Here is a 12738-nt window from a genome sequence, read left to right as displayed (position 1 = left end):
CAAAATTGTATTGAGAGAAACCTCTTCTCCTTTACTCTTTGCTCTGCATTGAGATATCCAATGAATGTTATCATTCATCTTGGACCCACATATGCAGTCACGATCTTTGACCATATTATTGTATTTTCCAATGACAGTTTTAGTCATGTTGTCTATTTTAGTTCTCGAATTGAGATACGTCCAGGGACCGATTAATTTGTAAGCGCTGTCAGGTTGGTCCATCCAGATTTTGTTCAGCAATTTGTTGGCGTTATCTTCAGTTATCTGGTTATAACCCCACCAGATCGCTTTGGAGTTGATTGAGGGTGCCAGTGATGGAAAGTTGTTGAAAAATTGTATGTTTTCATCAGGTTTGATGTTGTTGAAGAGTTGGATTAGTTTGTTTTTCATGGAGATTTTTATTATTCTTATCCATATTGGTTCTCTCCCACGAACGTTTATGATGAAGTCCATGCTGCCATCTATGATATTAGTATCAAAATGTTGAGCTAAAAACTGGTTCTTTTTTTGGTTACTTTGAGAGGGAAATTCAAAAAGAAGGCAAGTTTTGTGTTTGCCCGAAAGATGACATTGCAACTTCAGTTAATCGATAAAGTACTCAATTTTTGTAAAAAACTCATTTTACGTTCATTAACACTTATTCTTAGCTACCCTTATTTTCCCATTCCTTCAGTATTTTTGCATGATAACCTTAGTCTAGAAATTACTGAACGAGTTGAGTTGTCGTTACAATTCAATTTTTTATGAAACTAAGTGAGATGAAAATTTGAAATTTTCCAAGATTTTACATTCCATTATGATTGATGTATTTAAATTTTGAACATTTGCAAGGAGTTCAGTGTCCAGCTAATCGGTTGACTCACGAGGGAACCCACGACATCAAGATTGTTAGATCAATATCAAGATTTCATGGGTAGCTATCGGTACATTCGGCCTTCTCAAAGACTAATATAACCAATTAGCTGCCACCATTTCGATTTCGCCATTTTATCGCCTTATTTCTAGAAAAAAATTGTATGCTTTTCTACAGAGATTTTCATTCGTTTTATTTGATGCATCTAATGGATGCTCTTGCTATGAAAAGTACGTTTCTGTTTCAAAATTTTACAAATGAAAAAATTAACTCACAAACTCCCATAGAAAAGCATACGAATTGCAAATGTCGGTGTCGGTGTCGGTACCATATATCTGGATGGTTTGGAAATATAATAAGAGTTCAAACAATATATCAACAGAAAATTCATTTTACTCAAATACTAAGACTACTGGATTAAAATCCATTGACTTAGCTGCGGGTGTACCTTTCTTTCTAGAAAAAAGGCGATAAAATGGCGAAATCGAAATGGTGACAGCTAATTTGGTTATATTGGTCTTTGAGAAGGCCGAATGTACCGATAGCTACCTATGAAATCTTGATATCGATCTAACATGTCGTGAGATTCCCTCGTCAGATTGAAGGGCTTTATGACATCATGGTACTAGCCTTAGCTTAGCTCATTTTTCGTTCAATTCAGAGTAGATAGTTCTGTCAAGATAAGCAGTCCTTGAATACAACACAGAATTGAAAAGAAATGTAAAACGAAGAAAACATTAGCAATAAAATGGAATGAAGTTGAATTGGTGAATAAAGTTGACTAAACTGAAGATAGGTGACAGTCTATGCACCAGTTGGTGCAAGGTTGTATAAGGTTTTCCCAAAAGTTGGTAGACTCTTGAAGTGTATTTATTTCAATTAATGCTATGCTTTCTATGGAGGTTTGCTTATTTTACGTTAATATCATTGACTATTGTGTGGGCTTGAAAATCTTGAATCAAGAAACTGAGTTGGAAAGGAATGTTATAAATGAACTATTTAAATAGCATTTACTGGCAGTCGGTCGCACTATTATCCGCCTTGAATATTGCTTTCAACCAATACCAGTGAAAATATTTAACAGAAAAATGCTTGAGACGAGGATTCTGAGTCAATTTTCAAAATATGACAATCATCAAGAAAGAAGAACTTAGGCTTTGAGACTGCAATTATTAGATATTTTTAGGTAAGAAAGCGGATTCAATTAAGTTTTGATTGTAACAAGTTGAAGTTTGTGCTCAATATTATATTCATTTATTGTAAAGAGAAGAATATTGAAATTCGATAAAAACTAATTTCTGAGCAACTTTCCTAATATACTTCGAAACTCGCCAAAGAAATGTTTGAATATTGTTTGCTAATCTACTTTGTTGATTTAAAGCGACAAAATTGGGCTTCATTTACATGGCCTTAATCCCATTCAAAGCAGTGGAGTAACAATAATGAAGCAAAACTAACTTGATGTATCTGACTGATAAAAGATGAATAAACCGGATTAATGAAACAAATTGAGAGAAGAAGACAGAAAATGAAAAGCCTCTTTACAGGGAAAAAAATGTTCTTTTTTCATTTCATGATGCAAGTAAAGAAACGAAAAGTTGCATAAAATTGCTCATGTGGATAAATGTCCTTGTGCTAATAACTCAAGATGATGATAATGATGAATCTATACAACATGAATTATCTATAACCTGAAGGTGAAACTGAAACAGCGAAAGTGGAAACCAGCTTGGAAGCCATTTTACAAAATTTTTCTTCTCTTCATCTTCTTTCTTCCTTCTTCTTCTTCCATCCTCTTCCTCTCTTCCATTATAGATATAGTTTGCTTTATAGAGTAACATTGGATAACATTGGGCAACATTGGGTTCAATTTTGGTTAACCTTTCAGAAGAAGGACAGAAAAAGTCGCCATTTTTGTTATTTTCTTTGTCTACTTCATTCCATAGTCTTTTCAGTTTCTCTTTAGTTTGTTGCTCGAAATTTGCTGTAAAATTTAATTCTGTTCACTGTATTTGAAAAGGTTCATCATTATCATGGCTAGGGATAAATTTTCGGTGAATGAGTTATATTGATACTTTTCAATACATTTAAAGGCATTTTGATGAATTCCGGAGTGAGTTATCATTAACCCGAAATCAATGAAATTCACAAAAATGAACCGAAAGATGGCGATTTTAACTAACTCTTTTTTATTGTAATTTTTTCATTTTTAAGTTTCTCTCAGACAGTTTCACATCTAACTTTTGTTTACAATAGCAATGGTTACTTTGCAAGTGTAACAAAAAATAAGGTTCCGTCTGAATATATTCTCACTTATTTCACTTGCGTATTGTTTAACGGCTCAAATTTTCATTCACATCCAATATGGTTTATTAATTTTTGTCATTTATGATAATCCCTAAAACTGAGCCAAAAAAATGAAATTTTAAGCGTCAAAATTAATACTATATCTGGGCCCCGAAATCAATTAAATCTAACCGCTGATTTTGACGTCCCTAATCATGAAACTTGAAAGTTGGTCTTAAATGAACACAATTCTAATGGTTATTGTTATTGATTGTTTCAATTTTACATTACACTTTTGTCTCGCCATAAAATTGTTTACCCAAGTTTAATGTGTGTTAATTTTGTAGTTAATGATGATTATTAAATTTGATGACTTTTTTGGGACCGGCTTTTTTCCACCACATTTACACGTATACTCACCGAATTGTCTACCATATTGTCCACCACCCAAATCTAACCCATCCCACCACATCTACCTAATCAAACATCATCACTTTTTAGAGAGACTTTTCTTAACAAAATTGTGTACCACTTTAGAGTTGCTTTTTTCCACCACATTTTCAAACAATTTTCTTTAAAAGATTGTCCACCACCCGATTCTGACACATCCACTCCACGGCCATCATATCCAAAAAGTGATGGATTTGAATGGTGGACAAAACAGTGAAACGACTGTAAAATAGTGATGGATAAAGTGTTAGATGTGGTGGAAAAAAGCCGGTCCCTTTTTCTGTGCTGAGTAATAATTTTTAGTTGCTGCGGCATCTTCATTACGTTTAAAAGACACTAGTAAATTCATATTTTAATCTGATTTATTAGTTTAACTTTGTTTGGCTAATTTTTCAGGAATCAAACCTTGCTTACACCTTTTCATCGAGTTTTTTGTTTATTTCTGTTACACTGCCATCTAGGTGAACTACAAGGGGAAACCGCCAAATTTTACATTTAAAATAATTAGCTTACTCTAATGACTCCCCAAATGGAGGAAAGATTTAAGAGGGGATAAGTGGGCAACGGGAGTCATTAAATTTGTTAATGGCTTTAATTGTGGAATTCGCGATCTCCCCCTAAAGTTACTCTAGATGACAGTGCAAAGGATGAACATAAAAATCTTAGCAATAAATAAAGATCTCGCCTTTAGGTACCAAATGGTTTATTAAACTAACTTTTATTAAAGAAATGTAAATTTAGAAAATGTTGGTGAGTGAATAAAAAAAAGAGACATAAATAAATTCAAATCTAAATCAATTGTTGAATCAGTGGACAAACAAATTGACCAGCAAGCCGCTTCAGAATTAGCTTTAATATCTATCTCTATTGAGTTATTCTCAATTTTTACATTTAATTGATGAATATTAAATTCAAACAGATTGTCTTGATTGGTTACTGATTTAAAAATCTTGTTACGCCTTGTGTCCGTGTAACTAGACTGTTACCAATTTGGCTAACGAGACAATGTGAATGAAGTGTTAATGTTGATGAGAAAATGCTTAATGAATGTAATTTAATTTTGAAAGGGTATTCATACAAGTCTTATCAATGACATCACTTTAGATAGCCAATGACAAATAGCTTAATGAGGGGAAAAGAATGACTAACTGACCCTAAATTAACATTATTAATAGCCTATTCCTAGCAGTAGCATAACAAGAAAGCAAGAAACTCGAGGGAAAAGTGTATATTCAGCATCCTTGATTACATAGATCATGAACGGCTGGCTTAGCGACCTCTTTCAACATTATCATTCATTGTCTTATCATGTGCTAAAAATGAATCAAAAATGTCAAGTTTATCGATTCTACAAAACCCTGGTATGAAGTTGAAAATATATGAATTTTGACGTCTCTATCCATTTAGGGCTATAACTTGACAATTTTCTACAGTGTGATCTTAGATAATGAGAGTACTGTGAAATAGCTTATTTTCACTATTCATCGGGCAGCTAATTCATGATTTTCAATCCCCCTTAAAATGATTTCGTGAGTTTTTTGATTAATATTACAAGAAAGAAATTCGAATCAAATCAATTGAAAATTAAAGAAATCAAAATGAAATTTGATGAAATTCAAATTGAATTAACTTCTCCGAATTCAGGGATCGTTGATAAATTTATCTAATTATGTGGGACTCTCATTATCTGGGATCTCACTGTTGTCTAACTGGCGCAATTCAATTCTGAAAAATTATTCTCAAACTTTACCGGTCATACCCAAGTTACATTCAAAAAAGTGCATCTCATGAAAATATTGCAAGAGCGATTTTCCCTATTCATTTGCAGATCCTCCTTTCTGGTTGCTTCGGCTCAAACTTCACTTGTATCAACAGTATGTCTAGTTTTAAACACGTTTTGAGATTGAGGTAAAGTTGTAAGGGAAAAGAAATGCATTAAAACAAACCAACAATTATCCAACCATGAAAACCAGAAGTAGCTGTTTATCCCAGGATTCAGTTAAAATCAACCAATAATGAGGTAATAAAAACAAAGTAAGGCAACAATAAGATTGAAAAGTCAATTAATATTCCAATGGTTGTTACATTTTTCCTTTTTTTATGTAATCATTATTTGACTCGTTGTTGCTCGTTTTTGGCTCTCATTGTCAAACTTTAAATTGTTATATTTTTTTTGTTGAAATGGTTTCCAAAAAGGTTAAATATGTTAAGTTAAAGAATGAGAAAGCATCTCCATCAACACCATTTGGCTATTATACCTTTAAATCATTTATTACACTATTGTATAAGCTTGCCTTGGACCCAAAAGGCCGACAATACCAGGACCTGAGAAGGTTATTGTGTTTCCCATGGGGCTTGGCTACGGGTTACCTATTTTATTTTGCTTGCATCCAGCGGTTAGACTTTCCTGACCAATTGGCTCAAGCTTTGCTTCCTATTACTCTACTCTTGTACACCATTGCATACTGTTTATCAATTCAATTTCGTACCATAACCTGGTTACTTGTTCCCTCTCTTGCCGGTCAAGTGGGACGATCCTTTATGTACCTAACCTTTTTCACCATTGCCATATCACAGCCAGCCTCCAATCTTGTTGATAATACCTTTGAAGCGTCGCGAAATTTTATGTGCACCATCAACTATCATCGTAATGTTACCGTTGATCATTTGCGGTTTACCTATGGACCTTACATGCAACTTCTTTCAGGTATTAGTCAGGGAGGAGCTAAAAGTGTTAATCCAAAGACTAATTTCAGCAAAATTGCACTTGATACCATTAAAGGATCCAAATCATTTGAGAAAAATCTGACAACTAATATCAAAACAGCGGATGAAAAATTGAAACGTAAGTTGCACCAAACAAGTTGGTTCATTTGTTTTTGTACTCTCAAAATTAGATTTGAAAAGCTGCTCGAAATGAAAGAGTTTTATTTATTTTATTTTTAAAGCAAACAACTTATCCATGTTATTACCGTCTCAATGTGTCATGAACTTAATTTGAAATTTCAATTTGCTTGCAATGACTTTCAAAACTGTTTCTTCGAGGCTTACAAGGCTTGTTAGATAACTTTTTTAACAAAAAAAGCTCATGACTAAATATTGATTGATGTAGTTACAGCTATTATATCAAACCTTCAAATGTTACATTTCAGTTTTTCAACTTGATTAGATAGGTAAGATAAAGGAGGAAAGTATTGAGGTTTTTGCAAACTATTAAAATCAGCAATGTAGACTTGACATGAATTGAACAGGAAACTGTTCATTGGAACAAAATCATCTCTGTAAATCTCAGCTCTTAAAATTCTGTATTGTCTGAGAAACTCATTTCTATCTAATTTGTTGCGACTTTTTGGTTAGGTATTATATTATTAATAGTTATTCAGAGAAAGGACATTACAGAAAGCAAAAGAAAAACCTTGACTTGCCAAAGTCCATCCATTTTGACTGTTTACTCTGCATCTAAAGCAATGCGTTAATATCCGCTTTGCAAGTCTAACAATGAAAAATACAAGCACAAAGAACTAAGTTTATCTAATTTTTGGTATCTTTGCGCATTGAAGCAACTTAAAAATACAGCCATTCATAAAAGATCATGAAAGGTATCACAAAGTAAAGTGAATTAAAGAAGACAAAATGTTAGATAACTAAAAAAATATTGATCATAGTTAGTGACAAAATCGGCGGTTAGATATAGTCAATTTCGCGACTAAAATTCAACGGTTTTCGACGCTTAAAATTACGCTTTTTGGAACAGTTGATTCAAAGCACAAAAATGGCGAAAATTAGGTAAAAATTAATTTTCTGTGCTGTATTTGCATTTATACAACTTTTTTCAGGAAAGCCTTTGTTCTTGGTAGTAAGAGATATTCATGGATAAGAAGCGAGGCCCCTTGGGGCCGAGAGTTCACTCAAATGTAGTGATCTAACAAATACTAATTCAATGCATTTAATTAAAAGTAAATATAACATGTAATCCTGTTTCTCCAGTTTTTTCTGATACCCGAAACCCAGGAGAAACCATTGGAGATGTTGATTCTCCTACAACTCATTTTCAATTGAAAATAGTTTATGCATGAAAAAGTTTTTGATTAATGTTTTGCTATTCAATTTCTCATTTTACATATCAATTGTATCAGTTAACAAATGGGATAAATCAAGTTTGTAAGCCAATAGCTGAATGAAGACTACAACCATTGGTCACTTGGTTTATTCCAGTGAGATTAGACAAGAGTACAAAAGCTAAGACTAAAAGACATCGAGAGCAGTCACATTAGAGTTTACTAAAGTTCAATAAAAGTCACCCCCTTAATCCTTATTTTATGTAACATGTTAGACATCTTTTACAGATGATATCAGGGAAAAGGAGCAGAGCGCTATGGCGCTACTAGTAATCCTTTGTTTAATTTTTTCAATTTTTTCGATAAAAAAATAGTTTTCTTTCTTTCTCCATGCTACCTTGCTCTTCCCTGCTCACTTATCAACGGAAATTTTTGTTTTTTGTGTGCTTTTTCAGCTCATTAGTTAAAGTCTTACACTATCTTCCTAGTTTTTTTGTAAGATTAGTAACCTTATCAGTCTTGAACTTTCCTTTACCGCACGTGTGTTAATGACAGAGTTTTTTGATTCCTCTGAATGGCAAGTTGAACTTTTTGATACTTTTGCTCAGTTTCAGAAAATTTTCAAATATAAACAGTTTTTTCACCAATTCAAGCACCTAAATATAATAATAACACGCTTTATCATCTAGGTAAAGGGTCAAAACAGCGAAAGCAAAATAGCGAAGGGTAAATAAGAAGCTAAATAATTAAACTAATTAAAGTTTTTCTGAAAATTAAACACAATGCTTTGATTGTCATAAACTGAATTGGCTCAACTATTTCATTTAGTTTGCAATTTTTTTGATTCTTTCATTCAAATCTTTACCAATCAAATTGTTTCCTCAATCATGGCTAATTACGAACTGATTAAAAAAAGAAAATGGAAATTTTTGCTTTTATATAGCAATATACGCATCGATATTTTTCGCGGATTTGACTTTCTCTATTTTGCTTTCGCTGTTTTGTCCTTCTCAGTTTTGAGCCCAAACCTATCATCTATTATGATCTTTTAAATATTGGAGTATTGATGTTCAATGATAACGTTAATCCCGCGTTAAAATTGAAAACTCATGAATGGAAACAAGCAGAGCGACAAGAGAAACTAGTTTGACCTCTTCTTTTATGGGATGAACCAACCCAACAAAAGCTTGTTCCTCTCTTTCAAAGACCAATTTTTCTCTTCTAGTTTTTTCTATACTGTTTCTGGGTTCTTTCATTGGCCTTTTTTCTTGGTTATTCCCAATCGGCTAGATGTGTTGAGGCCATTTCGAAAAAAATCTTTGCAATTCTTGGCTATTTCTAAGTCGAGATCGTTATTTTCATTATTTGATACATGAATTCTGATTTCTCAGTTGATTTGATACTTTTTATTAACTGTATAACCTGTTCGTACATACAGTAATGTATCAAAAACTAGTTCAGTCACACCTGGCAATGTGGCTTAAGATCTTTTACCAATTTTAAAGGTGAAATTCCTTGCCAATCGAAAAGGGTAATAGGATATTAATCACTCTTGCTCTACCCCAAAGCGGACAAAAGCTTTTGGTCTAGACTTGGTCAAGAGAGAAGTGAGTCAGATTTTGCTACATTTTGGGTGTCATTTCGTTTACTTAAGAGCGAACCGCTAATGATTGATACAAAGTTGAAATTTGAGCTAAGCGTGTAATTGAACTTTTCTTTGAACCTTTTAATCACATTTTCTGACCACCCAATATTTGCAAGAAAACTCGTTTTATGAATTATGAGTAGGGACAAGTTTGAAGCTTTTTTTAGGTGAAAGTGAGGAAAAAACATAAAAAAATAAGAATTTTCAATGAAAAAATTTCTCATTTGAACATCTTTTACAGTATCCCAGCACCGAGAAAAGGCGCAAATGAACACTGACCTTTCAAGGCAACCATTTTCAGTTTTTTTGCCTTCTTTTTTCAACTCATTATCTTGACCGTTGAAAGAAAGGCAAATTCAAAAGAATCAATAAAATTGAAAGAAAATTTTTGTTACGGTATTTTTGAACAGGTTTCAAGTTGCACCATTGAACTGGTTCATCCATTTGACTCAACTTTACCAAACATGCAGTTAAATGTAACCCATAAAAACGTCTCAGTGATCTTGACTTTTTTAACGATCCTTTGTTTACATAAAAGCTTTAAAGCAAAATTGAATTTACCGTTGCTATTTGTGATGGGTGAACGGTATAAAGATGAGGTGAAAAGCAGAGTAAAACTGTCAAAAGTTAATGGAAATCGCCTTTGGCTTAGACAATTAGTTGCTTTTTTGCTTCTCCGTTTCCACTTTTTTTCTCTCTTTCCATTTAGGGTGTTTCACCCTTTTAAATTGGTCCAAGTCTAAAGGACCCTTTGACCTTTTAGGCAAAGTTAACTGCTCTGTAACTAGTGACTCCAACAATCATAACTGTAAGATTGTTAGCAAAGCAAAAGTTTTTGCTGCTTTCCTTGGGTTTGGTTCAGTAAAAAAAATGTAACATTTTTTGTCTTTTCTCAACACTTAAACAGTTAATCGAATTAAAACTTTGAGCAAGAAATATGAGGATGCAGCTAACGATATCGATGACAAAAGAGATAATTGGCGACTCGGGGCGGCAAAGACTTTGGATTTAGCTTGTGAAAACGTCCTTTCTTCTGCATACGAACTTTGTTTGATGGAAAGTCAAAAAATGTACAATAAGTGTTTGGGTGTATGGCCATCTTTTCTCCATTTTATGTGCAGACCTTACAACAGAAGCGACGATTGTGAATCTTTATCTTCTGACAAAGACTCAGAACTTCGCCAATCTGTTGGCAAATGCGATGGATTGAAGACCATACCAAAAAATTATGGAACCGCATTTGTACAGTTGGATGGTTCAGCAGCCGACATTGAATCCCAGATGAAAGTAAAAGACGTTAAATACGAGGTGGTCGGCGGTCCAGATTGGGATAAAATTAGTCCAGCAGCAGTTGAGGCTAATCTTGCAAAAACTTACAGCAACAACAAGAATGTCTTTAGCGACATTGCAATCTTCCTCAATCGTCTACTTGGAGCCCTTTTCCTTCTTACGCTGTGGCAAGCCAACTCGTATCATAATGGTTACATGAGATACATATACTTTGACAATGTTTATGTTACCGGTTATTTTAGGGCTCTTGACCAACGCCGATCCCTTGCCCAGCGAAATCATTTACTGCCACTTCGTCGTCTCGAGAAAAGCGAACTCGTTTATCCTCTTTCCATAAAGTTGACATCGCAAGAAAGAAAGACTCGACTTATGGCCATTCTAGCCTTGATTCCCCTAATGTTTGGAGCCGCTGTAATTGTTTCATTCGACTACTTTTTCCATGAACTTTTATCGACCAGTGATGAATTTTTCAAGCAAAAAACAACCATTCGAGGTTATCAAGTTTTCAATTTCAATTTCAACCCAAAATCATCTTTTGGTAAACTTTTGTCTGGAATTTTGAAGCCAGCTTTGTTCAACTTTACAATCAACACTGATGAAGCCAATGACATATGTCTTCCTAACGCAAAAAACGAAACCAGTGCTTATTACTATTTGATAGCCATCTGTGGAACCGGAATCATTTTGCTGGCTCTCACTCAGGCTCATATTCATCGCTTTCGTCGAGCCATTTGTGCCTACTTTTATCCTACTCGGGAAAAAAACCGAATCCTTTACCTTTACAATGATCGACTTCGTAAACGGCAAACTTATACAATTTACCAAATGAGAAAGATCCGTCAACTGGTTAATGATAATGCTCATTGGAGAGACACTGCTTTGTTTAAAAATTTCATTTCACGAAAAACTCGATTTACTTGGCTTAAAACCATGGTAACTCGATATTGTACCATTTGTGAGACAGCAGAAGATGAAGGTTCATTTCAGTGTCACCGATGTTCAGTTTTCTACTGTTCACATTGTTGGAAGTTGGTGAAAAAAGTTTGTCGAGCCTGTAAAGATGATCCAACGGATCCTCCAGCTTTAACCAATTGAGATTATTTGCTTTCCATTCAACCTATAAGGTAAGGAACCTCTAATCATAATTTATGTGCAACCCAATAAAATTGGTAAAAAGTTGATCAATGTAAATTGTTAACTCATAATTTATTTTTATCCTTATCACTATGAAAATTATACTGGATTAAAGTTTATTAAATTGTCTATTAATGAGAAAAATAATTCAGAAAAAATACATTTAAATTATCAACCGAACTTTTAACAAACGATTTCTTTGTTGCCTAATATTTTGAATTCTGATTCAATTTGGTTTTGTTCGCGTGTTTCAGCTGAATCAGTTCACATATCCATACTAATCTAGTTTATTGGAAACAACGATTGTTTACTATAGTCTAACAAGAAAATCTAGAGGTCACAACTCAAACGGTTAGGCTCAAAATTATTTGCAATAATGTGAGTGAGTTTCAAACATTTCGGTTGAATATTATAATATATCTGAAAAAGTGGCCTTTTCACCAATGAAAATCCATTTTTTCAAGTTTTTTATCTTTGAAGTCAAGTCTTTTTCAGGTAAAAAATTCAATCAAAATGAAATTTGAAACATTGAAGAAATAATTAGCAGAATATTACAACGTAGTAGACTCATTTGGACACTAGAGCAAACAATCGTAAAATTTTAGCTTAAGCTACTAATCCAATTATTGTTTATTCACTAATCTTAACTAAGAATTGACCGGGGACTTTCACAAAATTTAACATTGACGATCATGAACAACAAGTGAAAGGCCATAATTTCTCATTCTTTTAGCGTTGATTTAAAGAAATCAGAATAGAAATTCAATCAGAATCATTCATCTTTTTTTAATCAAAATGTAAGTATTAAAATCGCAATATATTATAAGGTATAGAGAAATACTTTTTGAGAAAATAAACTTCAATTTTGCTAAAAATAAGAGTTTGTTAGTTAATCAAAGTCTCTTCTTCTCTAGCCTCAAGTTTTCAAGCTTTACCTTTTTAGGGAAGCCTTTAGTCCCAAGTCATATTTACCTGGTCAACTCTACCAGCCTTCACACATTATTTCTTAAATAAACATAATC

At 33.3% G+C, this 12738-nt stretch overlaps 1 protein-coding gene across 1 annotated transcript; it reads left to right on the top strand.

Annotated features, from left to right (window-relative positions):
- The first annotated feature begins 1337 nt into the window (after nucleotides 1-1337).
- On the top strand, nucleotides 1338-11773 carry LOC107367054 (protein sneaky-like). Its single transcript, XM_015934718.3, has 2 exons — nucleotides 1338-6434; nucleotides 10200-11773. Exons 1-2 carry the CDS (start codon nucleotides 5771-5773, stop codon nucleotides 11675-11677), a joined length of 2142 nt encoding a protein of 713 aa, XP_015790204.1. The 5' UTR covers nucleotides 1338-5770; the 3' UTR covers nucleotides 11678-11773.
- Nucleotides 11774-12738: the final 965 nt, after the last annotated feature.

The sequence above is a fragment of the Tetranychus urticae genome, chromosome 3 (assembly GCF_039701765.1).
Source record: "Tetranychus urticae isolate SD_2017Ah chromosome 3, NJAU_TeUrti_SD_1.0, whole genome shotgun sequence".
Taxonomy (NCBI): domain Eukaryota; kingdom Metazoa; phylum Arthropoda; class Arachnida; order Trombidiformes; family Tetranychidae; genus Tetranychus; species Tetranychus urticae.
The sequence above is the reverse complement of the archived record's forward strand: the minus strand, read 5'-3'. Positions and strand labels throughout refer to the sequence as shown.

Bases quoted from the DNA above. Each gene is read 5' to 3' on its own strand.
- LOC107367054 (XM_015934718.3), top strand. From the start codon at position 5,771: ATGGTTTCCAAAAAGGTTAAATATGTTAAGTTAAAGAATGAGAAAGCA. The intron at 6,435-10,199 runs GTAAGTTGCACC...ACACTTAAACAG, and splicing joins AGCGGATGAAAAATTGAAAC to TTAATCGAATTAAAACTTTG.